Source organism: Brachyistius frenatus, unplaced genomic scaffold, assembly GCF_029030835.1.
Source record: "Brachyistius frenatus isolate BFR_SWC_R1_liver_20210118 unplaced genomic scaffold, ASM2903083v1 Contig_8, whole genome shotgun sequence".
Taxonomy (NCBI): Eukaryota; Metazoa; Chordata; class Actinopteri; family Embiotocidae; genus Brachyistius; species Brachyistius frenatus.
This window is the reverse complement of record NW_027210607.1, coordinates 7,534,763-7,547,055: the sequence shown is the minus strand read 5'-3', so window position 1 is coordinate 7,547,055 and position 12,293 is coordinate 7,534,763. Positions and strand designations below refer to the sequence as shown.

Below are 12,293 nucleotides of genomic sequence, written 5' to 3'. Positions count from 1 at the left end.
GAGGTGAAGTGCTCAGATGAGGAAACCATAGAAGCGGAACTGACTCATAAATATGACAGCGATGATTTAAAGATCCCAGCTGTCTTACATGAGCCTAAACTGATCCACAAGCCTCTTGAGTTTGACCTTTTGCCCCTCTTGTATGAAGTTGTGACTGTGACTAAAGGGAAAGATGTGACATTGCTCAACCAGGCCTGCACCGGCGTTCTCGAGCTGTCGAACTGTTACGCCCAAGCAGCAAAGGAAGCCTTGGCCGTCGTTGATGCGGTCGATTGTCAGACGCTGGGAACCTTTAGAGCAGAGCTGGTGTCGCTGACTCCGCTGCTCGTCCAGACAGCTCAAGAGACGGCCATGAGCTCGGCCATGAGCACAGAGAGCCTCTACAAACACAGCACACAGTTTTCTGACCTCATCAACAACATCCGAAAGGTTTTACTGCCAGCAGCTGGAATCTGGTATCATGCAGTTTACACTGAGCTGCAAGGAAATCTGCCGACCACAACAGGCAGTTTTACACAGCAGCTAAATGAAGTGATGGCCTTATGTGCTGACGTTGTCCAGCTCTTGACATCGTCTGATGTAACCTCACACGCTGACGGTCAAGAAACATTCAGCGTTTTACACAGCAAGTTGAACAAAGCCCAGAACAACACAAGGTATCTGGTAGAGTTGTCCACCTCACTGGAAGGACAAGTAGATCAACTTGAGGGGCTTTGTATCCTCTGGGGTCTCTCAATTCAGATTTTACTCAATTCTCTTGATAAGATTTTGGGAACATCCACTGCCATGAACCAGTTGGGCCCTCAGAAACAACTCTCAGTGTTGTCAGAGAACTCGCTGCGAATCCAAGAGGCGGCAAGGCTCACCAGCCTGAACTGCAGAAGTGCATACAAATCGAAAACGCTAGCAGGACACCAGGATGAACTGAAAACCCTGACTGAAACCTACCTTAAAGCTGCAGAGGAACTCGACATGATGCCAAGTGTGATGCAACTTGCAATGTCTGAATTCTTTCAGAGACGTCTTTTGATCAAAATCAAAATGCTTTGTGGTCATTTAAGCAAAGAAAATAAGGACTATGACACGACACTGCAGAATATTGCCAGAATTGCTTATTTAGCTGCTGAACACCTCAGAGAAAACAACGCAGAAGATGCAGAGCAAAAATTTGAAAACGCAGCACAAACACTTGCTGAAAATGTAAAATCTGCAACCAGAAGATTGGAGGAATGCTTAAACTACATGCGTGACCCACGCGCTCGCTCCAATCTGAGGTCCATCAATGACCACCTGTCGTTCCAGATCTCAGATATAATCAGCAGGGCGAGGCTCATGGTAGAGACTCACTACATTTGTGACACGCTCAGTCTGGATGTGCAGATACAAAGCTGGTCAGCCAAAGCTCACTATGTGGTGGAGGAGATCAGGAAGCAAGATGGGATCCAACAAGAGGCTAAAGAGTACACAAAGACTGGTCTTCAGGGCAGAACACCTGAGGATGTAAACAAAGTGTGGCCTATAATCCCATCTAAAGTCAAAGAACTTGAATTTCCTGCTGACACAGCAAAGACATCCTGGCAGAAAGGCATCACAGAAAACACAGATGCCGCAAGAACTAATGTCAACATGGCAGCTTCGGCCAAATATGAACATGGAAATATGGAAAAAGATGTAAGTATCTCATGATTGATGCGATTTAACAGTTCAATCATTCTTTTACGTCACAATAAATCATGCTCCTACTTTCCTCTGCAGGATGGTGCTGCGTCTGGTGCATACAAAGAAGCTTCTTCGCTGACCTACACCTCCCTTTTTCTAAAGCAAGAAAGCGACAGCTGGGATCCCAAGGACAACAGAATCGTCCAGGTGACCAGGAAGATGGCTGACACAATATGTTACATGACCCAGTACTTGAAAAAGAAAGGCCCAATACCGGTAATGACCACCAGAGGTCACTGTGCTGCCGTCAGCATGATTATTGGAGGGAAAACATCCATAATCATTCTTTTTTTAATTTTATTTCAGAATAAAGAGGCGTTTGTCACTGCGGCAAAAGATGTCATCTCAAACTGTCAGTCAGTCACTCAGTTCATCAGAGTCATTGCAAACCACAGCCTGGATAAACAGTGTACGGTTGAACTCTCCCTCCTTGTTGAGCAGATTCTCACCATCACCAATCAACTCAACATCATCTCAAGGTCAGGAGAGTTTCACCATAAATCACACATTAAAAGCTAAGCTAGGAAAAACAAATAATAACACATTTTCTTATGTGTATGTAGTGTCAATGCTGTAACACCTGGATGCAAATCATCTGATGAGATCCTGGTGAAGAACGCACAAAATCTCCTGCAGACAGTCCTGCGTGGAGTCCATGCTGCAGAAACAGCCTGCATTACAGTAAATCTAACTCCACAAACACGCAGTAACACATTTGCAATCACTGCAGGTCTTCTCCTCATGAGATAAAGCTGCAACTTATTTGTTGTCGTGTACTATTGCACTGTTATGTCAGGGTCTGAAGCAGCCTGAGCCGAACTCAGATGGTGCAGAGGCTACAGCTTTGTGTTTCCAGTGGAAGAGGAACCTGGAGATCCATCGAGCCCAGCAGACAACTAACCCAGAGACAGACGAGCTGGGTTTGAGGAAGACGTCTTCGCACCCTTTGGCACCCAGTCTCGCACCCCACGTTAATGTGCAGAACAGCTGCAAGTGACCAAAACACGTGTCTGAAGAAACACATAATATTACACTGATTGAGTGAAACCCAACAAGACACATCAGCAGAGTGGATCCCATGAAGCATTTTGTATTACAAGGTACTCGATGCACTACTGGACTCACACACTAAGATGAGGCTTTGAAACTTTGGTGTGATTTCAGAAATTATAACTTAGTAGCCGTTTCATCTTTTTATTTCAGATATTTATAATAAAATCACTGAAATTATGGACATACGTGTTGTTAAAATGTCATACAGTATTTTTACAACCGTAACCACCACCATACTGACCCATAGAGACATGGAGAAAAAATAAAGCATTGTACATTAAAGCACTCAAAAACACTCTGTACATGTGATACAAAATAAGCATTTACAATGCAAATCTTGAAAACAATAATTAGAAAAGTAAATAGCTTAGTTTAAGTCAAACAAGAGTAGAGCTCACGTTACGTCGCTTCAAACAAACTGCCAAGCAATATGCCACCTTTGGTCTTCAACATTCACCCTTTGTAGCACACACAACCCCATATAAGCTCATCTACAGTCAAAAAGTCCAAATAAATGTCAACAGTAGAAAGAGTCAGAAAGGTCCCATTTGTTATATCTTTACATACACCTGCATGTCATCAAGATAATACTTCTCTCTCTCTGCACAATACTTTTCATTGATCTCATATACTGATTATTACACGTGTTGATAAATCAAATGAAATATTAATTTGTCCCATTAGTTCGAAAGGTTTCCAACAGTAACATTTTAGAAGCATTTAGACCAATTAAAAGCTAAATTTTTCCAACAATGTTTTTAAGAAAGACTGTTATACTCCTCAACCTCAACATCAGCATATAAATGCGTTATATGCAGTAAAAAAAAAAAAAAAAAAAAAAAAAAAAAACGGTCTTGCAGAGATTCTGTTTAGATTTTCTCACCCGATTATGTCAGCAGTTGACAAATCACGATCTCATACCATGGTAAAAATGGTGTGTGGTAAAAAAAATTGAAATGTTCAAGAAAATCCCTCATCGTCGAGGTGAGCATAAACATATAGATCTCATCATATAAAAGTGTCTTAGAATAAATATGTAGATACAAAATGTCTCAAAGAAATTCTTACGTTTGTTGTTTGATTATTTCGCATCATCTCTCTGTATGTAGAGTGAATCCATTTTTTTTTTTTTGACAGGGCCCAGAGTTTAGTGAACTACATGTGGGTCAGTCCTCAGTGAAAACTATACAAGTGAACATAATTGATTGTTTAAAATGTGAAAATTACACAATAATAAAAGACTGTAACATACACACATTCAAAACACACATTTCAGCATTAATACAAGTAGTAATAAAAGCAACTACACTCTGTGTCTGTGCATATATCCCGAACTGATCCCATACTGACTACCATATGTCCATACTGACCAAAGTGTGGTGTGGTGTTTGATTCTATACAAGATTATATACAGAAATAAATAGATTCATGTAACGCTAAATAAAGATGAAAAGATATGTCCAGTCCATCTTCAAATCTAATGAAACTTCTCCACAGTAGAGTGTTTACTGACAAAAAGGGGAGGCAGTGGGATCAAAAGTCTTGAACACATCTTTAAGTGTCCTGTCGTCTTCCTCCTCTGCCACTTCCTGTTTGGCTTCGTCCTTCACCACCTCCTTCTCCTTCTTCTCCTCTGCCTCTTCCTGTGCTCCGGTAGAGCCCTGTCCTCCTGGTTTAGCCTGCCTGGGGTCAGTGTACTGGGGTCGGATTAGCCCGGCCAGTGCCTGGATAGGGAGGTTATGAACTGCGGGGGGTTTTACGGGCGAGGACGGAGGCACTGCGGGAGAAGTGGGAAGTGGAGTCTGATCTGAGGCAACGTCTGTGCTTTTCACCTCTTCGAAAGAGCCACTTCGCTGCATTGGTGAGAGTGACGGCGCCGAAGCGCTGTCTTTCTTAGCCGGCTGTTTCAGAACCCCCGTCTTTTTAAGAGGCTCCACCTGCTCCTTCTGAGCCTGCTCGGTCTGAGTACGAGGATCGTACAGGCTGATGCCCCCTAGGATCGCAGTGGGACTCTCCAGCCCTCCGCCAGAGGACGCCAGGCGAGGGGCATACGGTGGCAGCCTCTCAGGCTCTGGTTTGGCTCGGGCAGCATGAGGAGAGCAGCTGGCACTGGCCTTCTGCAGCCTGGGGTCCACAAGTCCTCCCCCCGAGGAGGGCTCTTTCTGCCCCAGCAGCTTCGAGTCCAAGCTTCCCGTGCGCTTGAGTCTGGGGTCCAGAGACTTCTGCTGGCGCGGATCTACAGGTCTCTCCGTGGAGGGCCGTGACTCCAGTGATCCGGAGGGCAATCGACTCATACGCTGCTCCTTCAAACGTGCAGCTGCCAGTCTGGGGTCAGACGGTGTGGGGCAGGAGACCGGAGGATGGTCGGGCAGGCTTGTTCGGTTCATCTGAGCATCGGCGATCAGGGGTGGAAGAGGCAGGTTGATGGAGTGTTCCTGTTTGGGCACCAGGGAAGGGATGAGATCCTCAGGGGCCCACACCACTGTCTGAGCGAAGGCAGGCCGCTGCAGCAGGATGTCCACCCGGATGTGACTGAACTGCTTCAACTGGCAGCGAGGATCCCGCAGCACCACGCCAGGACTGGCATCCAGAGGGATGAGAACAGCTCTGTCCCTGAGCTCCCGCTCTCCTTCCTCATCCTCCTCTCCTGTCTGAGGCTTTTGAGGAACAGGATGGCTCTGCTGGCGATAGGAACTTGGCTCCATTGGTCTCATCTTCCGGGGGTCTCTGGAGAGCCTTGGATCTGCACCTCCATCTGACTCTTTTTTCATATCTGGGGGTCGCTGTCTGGGGTCAGTCTTCACGCGGGGGTCGCTGGGTGGAGCCCTTTCCTTCACAAGCCGAGGGTCGCCCAGTGCTGGAGCCGCCGGGGCAGCCTGGAGGGGCTTGGACTGAGACTGCTGCATCTCATTCTGCTTCTTCAGAGATTTAAGGATGGAGGAAACACAGCTCCCGTCCTCGTCATCGCTCGAGTACCAGTTTGTAGTTTCATCTGCAAAAAAAAAAAAAAAAAAAAAAAAAAAAGATTGAATCAGCTATAAAGGTTTGTTCTCTCAGAGTTTGTAAATGATCTGTGCATCAACACCTTTTCAGAGCGGAGGCTTGAGCATGTTTACTGAGGTTTTTGGATAATTTTGTTTTATTTTATTCTAATTAAATGAGCACAGCTGCCGCCTTGCCCCTGGACACCTACCTCTGTTTGAGCTGTTATCCTCCTGGCCGTCTGCTCTCTGAGGCTCACTCCCCTGTGGATGTGACTCTTGTTGCTGCTGCTGTGTCAGGTGTAAAAAGATGGCTTTCTGCACTGCTGGTGGTAAAGACTGGATCTGTGACTCTGCACCCATCTGCTGCTGGAGGTTCTGTGAGAGGGCCACACTCGGGTCTACTATGTTGAAAATGAAGCAAAAACATACCATTTCAGTGACAATTTCAAAAGTATTGCACCTATTGGATAACCATGTGGCTATTTCACTGACCTCCTTGTTGACCGACGGCCTGGTTTCGGAGGAAGCTTCCAAAGAACTCTGCTGGGTTCTGACCCAGTGACGGAAAAGGGAAGAGACTTTGCAGCATCTGTAGATCTGGTAGAGGGGAGAATGGAGGTCTCTGCATGTTCATATTGGGTCGATTTCCGTGGAAAGGAGGAGGTTGACCTGGCGGGATTGGTGGCAGCATTGGAAATCCGTGCGGTGGGTGCTGTCCCGGGGGGCTCTGTGACATGGGTGGTCCAGTGGGGTGACCCATGGGAACGGGAGATCCCGGCGGAGGGATAGTAGGAGCCGAAGGGCCCGAAGCCACCAAGCTTCCACTTTGCGTGTCCTCCGAGCCGCTACTGAACTGAGTGGTGCCATCGCCTTGATTCTGGGAGAAGTTGGATCCACTGAAAAATAAAGAGTGCGATTAAGCTGAGGAGAAGATCCAAGCACACTTTAGAGTTTGATTGGAGTTTGATGACAGTTTTTTTCTGCTTACCTCAGACCAATTTTTTGTGCCAAGTCTACTGTAGGTTGAACCTTGATTTCAAACAGGGAGGGGATCTTCTTCCCCGCTTGTCCACAGGCTCCATCGGTAGGACTGCTCTGACCCGGAGTAGGCAGCAACCCCACTCCAGGAGGAGGTTTGGGAAGCGGGGCAATACCCTGCTTTCTCAGATCCTCCAGCTCTAACTCGTCCTCGCGGGCGTTCTCCTCTTCGGTGTTAATTATCTGATAGATGAGTCCGAAACAAGAAACGAGATGACTGTTAAGTATCAGAGCTGAAAATTAGTGTTGGAAATCGACTTCACTTTTCTGTTTTTTACCTTATTGAGCAACTCTTTGGTCACATCAGTCAAAGCCTCGTGGGAGAATTTGCAGTTGTCCCCTTGATAACATTTGGCTCCAGTGTGAAAGAACTTGCACGGGTATTCATGTGCGGTCAGAGGTTAAGGAAGAGGACTAATTAAAAAGTACAACCTGCTGTCAGTTAATTATGCCATGTAATTACACAGATGTAATTAAGAACGCTCGGAGAAGGATATTATGCATGTAAATGCAGTTATCTCCTTTGCTGCAGTATCCTTGTAGGTAAAATTTACAAAGTTCTTTCTTCTTATCAGGTACAACGAGCTCATGTTCAAACTTGCACTGTTCCCCCTGAATGAAGACAAAACAAAGTGTTTTCATCTTTAAGTTAGTCAGGAAAGTCATTATTTTTTTCCCATAATTTTAGCAGAAGTATAACAGTATAAAAACAAGTTAAAGAACATTTACGCCACCATACCTTGATGCATCGACCCTCCAGGAAATACTTGCAGATGTATCTACCGTTGTGTTCGACTGTGTGCTGATTGATGAACTCCTTGCTCATAATGGGCCGTTTCTTCTGAAAACCGGATGAATTTTTTCCTTCCTACGACACAAAATAAACAAAAAATAATGAATGGTACAATTTAAAACTAATCCCTGTCCCTGTGCTTGAGCAAGACACTGACCCTGAAGTTGTTCCTGATGGCCTTGCATGGCTTCTTTCTCACCATCAGTGTGTGTGTCATGTGCAAAGGTACAAGAAAGACATTATACCTAATGCATAATACAACGCGAATACAGTACATTGCTATGAATTTCCAGGGGCATGTTTACCGGCATCATGTCTTCCATGCCCTGGTCTCCTCCTCGACCTCGTCCACGTCCTCCCCAGGGTTTGCCCTTCAGCTTCTTGTTCTTGTTGAGCATCCCACGTCCTCTTCCCGGCCCGCTCCCTCTGCCGCGTCCCCTCTGCCCGACTGAAAATGAAAGAAGTGCTCAGACTCAGTTCATCCTGACATGCACGCAACACAGCAGTATTGACTCTTCGATTGAGGCCCTTCTCATCACATAAAAAAACAAACACATAAATAGATCAATTACTGCAGGAACTATCTGGTATCAAAAGTGATTTTAATTTGAAAAGCATCCATACACTGTTGTTGCTTCATCCCCCTCATGCTCCCTCTGTTCATCTGGTCCTTAGCGTGGCGTCCCTTTCCCTGACTTGAGTCTTTTGACTGGTGGTACTCGGACATGTCCTCTCCGTAATCATCCTCCTCTTCGTCGTAGTCATATTTATCATCGCTGTAGTCGCTGTATTTGTCGAAGTCGTTGCTCTTGTGCGGCGGGGACTTCTGGGAATTGCCGTGACCTCCCTTTGAATGCTGACAGTCAAACCAGAGAGAATGATAATCAACAAATGACGCTCATATGAATATTAACACAGCGGCTGTGATGAACTCACCTGAGAGGACTGAGCGTCACACTCTCGACTGGACCCCTGGATCTTCCTGTTTTTGGGCCTTTCTGGTCGGTCGTAGTCAGAGTCATAACTGTCCGAGCTGGAGCTGCTGGAAGGGGAGTGATGCTGAAGAGAGAATTTTAATGAATTTATATTGTTAAGATTCATGCCTCCAGTAGCAATACGAGATGTTATGGTGTAATAACAAGTAGATTAGCATCTTACTTTCTGTCTGTCACGTCTCCTTCTTTTAGACCTCCTCTTCTCTCTGGTCTTTTTGTACCTTTTCCTGGAGTGTCTGTGAGCCTTTTCTTCTCTGTCTTTGCCTTTTTCTTTTTCTTTCTCCCTTTCTTTCTCTTTTTCTTTCTCCTCATTCACCTCTGGAGCCTCTTTGTTTTCCTCTTCGATTCCAATCCCTTCGTCGTCGATTTCTCCATCCTCCAGTTCGCCATCCTCTCTAGAAAATAAAAATAGGGCAACAGTTGGTACAGTGAGTGTAAAAGAGTTCACATCCTGTATTTTTTTCAGCGTCAAATACATGAGAAATTGATCAAGAATCACCTGCAGGAATAATATAATAATAAAAAAAAATATCATAGTGTCTTTCCCCTTTACTTAGAACAACCAACTATCATGTCAAACAGTTTCCAATACACCCTAAACCTTTCCTGTACTTATTTGCTATGAACCCGTGTGGAGCAATTTTATGAAACCCATATTAAATTCAACCTCAAGGTGAGTAAAAAAAAATATGAAAACCTCTAATTTCTAGAAGCAAGTTATTTCAAATACTTTATATCGTGAAAGCCCGGAGTCCCATATGTTTCCTAGTCACAAACCTTCATGACAAAGGACCACTATTACTGTGAAGTAGAAGTAAACTAATGAAACATCTCAGTGGCGTTTCAACAAAATCTGTCTGGCTGAAAGGTCTGAGCAGTCAAAGGAATAATCACACTGAATAACTAACAAATAATAACCAGGGACATCGTCACAGGAGTGCTCAAGCTGGACACTGCGGTCGACAGTGTAATGTTTAAAGACACTCTGTTGTGGTACGATCAGGTGCTTTCTTTCGAGAAGTCTGCTGCATCACTCGTGACTCCTGTTAGTGCAGATGAGTTGTATGACCAGTTATGACCAGGTTACTACTTCACAGACTGTACATGTGACTTTTATGACCAGTCATGTTTCAGACAAGGATGGTCAGGGTACATTTTGTTGTCCACACTACAGCTTGGCAGTTAAAAAACAGCTTTTATAACATATAACATAACACCAAACTCAAATTTATGACAGGATTCACTGTGATTCAAATATTTTAAACTGAAATTAACCCACTGTGTTAAAGCAGATAACCAACACCGGTTACATATTACATGTAAAGCTATACTGTATAGATTTGTTTAAGAACACAGTCCATATGAAACAATTTCCCATCAAACATACTGTATGACACTTGTATAAATATCCATTTCAGTGTTGATATTCCTATCATATCATGTAATGTCAGCTTCTTTAAATACGTGGGCTCGGCACGAGCGTGAAACAAAAACACCATGAAATGGGAAAGTCTGTCCATTCCACTGATCCCTGTCGGTTTTCACACACTAGCTACCTCTTCCTCTCACACCACAGCAGGTTGGGCTTCAACGCCACATCCCACCACACCCACAGCTACCACCATACTGTTCATAAACTTTTAAAGCAGCAGACACCTTTAAGAATCAAACTAAATATACTATGAGGAACACCTTTCACTATACTATAACATTTGTCGGAAATGACGTACTTAAGTGAGGACTGACAGTAAATGAAGGAAAATACTGGCATCGCTGTTCTAATGCTGTTTTTAAGAACGGTATACAAATAACTGCATAAATAAAAGTGTATTTTCCAGTGAAATCATAGCAATAAAGTACAACAAAATGCAAATAGATCACAATCCTGTGCTCTTCAACCACACCTAAAGTCCTTATTGGCTGATTTTTCTGCCCATTTTAAGAACTTAAAGCAGCAGTCTAAGTCTGGAGAGGACACGTCTCAGAATGAGGCACGGGCAGTAAGCCATCAAGCTTTTTTCCACCGCAAACCAAACCCTACGCCAGCCTGATCTCCTTCTTTTTGATAGAAAACAGCAAACTCTTTGCCCTCTTTGTTCACATGCTCTGACATCCAAGGACACAGACACGGCCTCAAACCCAGCAGCAGCAGCAGCAGCAGCACATAATCTCAACCCTGCATGAACCCTGTATCGGCAGTACCAGCACGTGGCCGCCAGGGGGAGCGCAGGAAGAGGATGGGCGTGGCGTTTACATCATCAGTCATTTGCATAGTCTCCTGCAGATGGCAACAATGAAGCCATGAATCCCACAACAACACGACGAGGTCTGCTACTTTGCATGGAAATGATCATGAATGTGTCTCATCGACGCGGCGATGTGAAATCTAGGCTATTTGAACCAAATTGCACCAAAAAGAGGCATGCAATAAAAAGCAAAAAAAAAAAAAAATGTTTAGAGGGGGAGCCCGTGGAAATGTATCTTCACCCCGCAATTCATGGTTAAAAAGAGAAAGAAAAAAAACAAGTAACACAAGCACCCACAGCACTGAAACGCACAGATGAGCGTATTAAGAATTGCATAAGAATGTTACTCGACCTTTCATCCCCTGCAAGCTCAGAGTCTGTCATGTTTTTGTCAAGAACAGGGGCTGGGGGACTGGAAACAAGGCTCACAGAAGCCATTGGAAAACGGATGTGCCTCCCTTCTCCCCGGTTACCAGAGTGAGTTAACTCAAGTCACTCAAGGAGACGTTGGTTTGTGAGAGATGCTGGAAGATTTCAGACTGGAAAAGACTCACGGTGTTACATGTCTCGACAGAGACAGTAAACAGATACTCTCCTCTTTCATATCAATGTCGTTTTAACTCTGTGAGCACAGCTCGGTACCCCGCTTTGCTAATGTCCCGTCGGTTGACAGCTGCCATGGTGAGATAGAGGAGACGGAGGGAGGAACAGACAGAAATGTAACCATGTTCGTTGAGTTCAGCATCTTCATAGGTTTTCTGAACAGGGACATCGTCTCAAAATGGCTTCTGAGTTCTGCAGCACACATTCCTCGATCATGTATTCTCCGCATATTTATACTCCCGTCGGATCTATCTAACTTGCACACACCAAACCCCGCTCAGCGATTGGTTTAACGTCACACGGGAAAAGAATGCTGCGATTCCTATTGGCCATCAGCACCGTCAGTCAAATTCACCCTTCTGCAATAAGGAATTGCATATCTCTCTCAGTTTTGTCCTTCGCTGATGTTTTAATTTGGGACTTCGTGCCGAGTTTGTGGTATTTTTTTTTTTTAAAGACAGAACTAAATGTATTTATCCATTTATTAACGTCATGTATTTCTTACCTCGCGTGCGCGCGCTTGCATTTCGCGCACAACCGTATGAGCGCGACATCAGGCGCTCTTGCAGCTTGGTCGTTGAACAGCAGATGTCGCTCCGAATCCACAAAACAAGCCCAACAAACACAATGTACTTTGTCTAGTCGTCTGTGCATAACAATAGACTAATATCACATATTGTTATTTTCATTTTACACATAGTATTTGAGGTATGAGCTCAGTCAATCAGACCTGTTTTGTAATGAATGTTCTGTTGAAGGTCTTATTCTAAGGATGATCATTCATTGGGTTTATAAGATAAAATAAACAACTATTTTAATGCTTAACAGACGCGTAACTAAATGTAAAAGCTACTCTGCAATT

At 44.4% G+C, this 12,293-nt stretch overlaps 1 protein-coding gene across 2 annotated transcripts; it reads right to left on the bottom strand.

The window, feature by feature from the left end:
• Window positions 1-2,899: 2,899 nt before the first annotated feature.
• LOC138616118 (zinc finger CCCH domain-containing protein 6) lies at window positions 2,900-11,655 on the bottom strand. Of its 2 annotated transcripts, XM_069690179.1 has the most exons (13): window positions 11,181-11,655; window positions 8,746-8,977; window positions 8,524-8,646; window positions 8,212-8,443; window positions 7,893-8,035; window positions 7,745-7,777; window positions 7,534-7,662; window positions 7,284-7,406; window positions 7,073-7,174; window positions 6,745-6,977; window positions 6,249-6,652; window positions 5,966-6,157; window positions 2,900-5,764 (listed from the first exon to the last, which is right to left on the bottom strand). In XM_069690179.1, exons 1-13 carry the CDS (start codon window positions 11,264-11,266, stop codon window positions 4,278-4,280), a joined length of 3,519 nt encoding a protein of 1,172 aa, XP_069546280.1. In that variant the 5' UTR covers window positions 11,267-11,655; the 3' UTR covers window positions 2,900-4,277. The 2 variants fall into 2 exon arrangements, with proteins under 2 accessions (XP_069546280.1, XP_069546281.1); XM_069690180.1 differs by lacking the exon at window positions 7,745-7,777 and having other exon boundaries at window positions 11,181-11,654.
• Window positions 11,656-12,293: the final 638 nt, after the last annotated feature.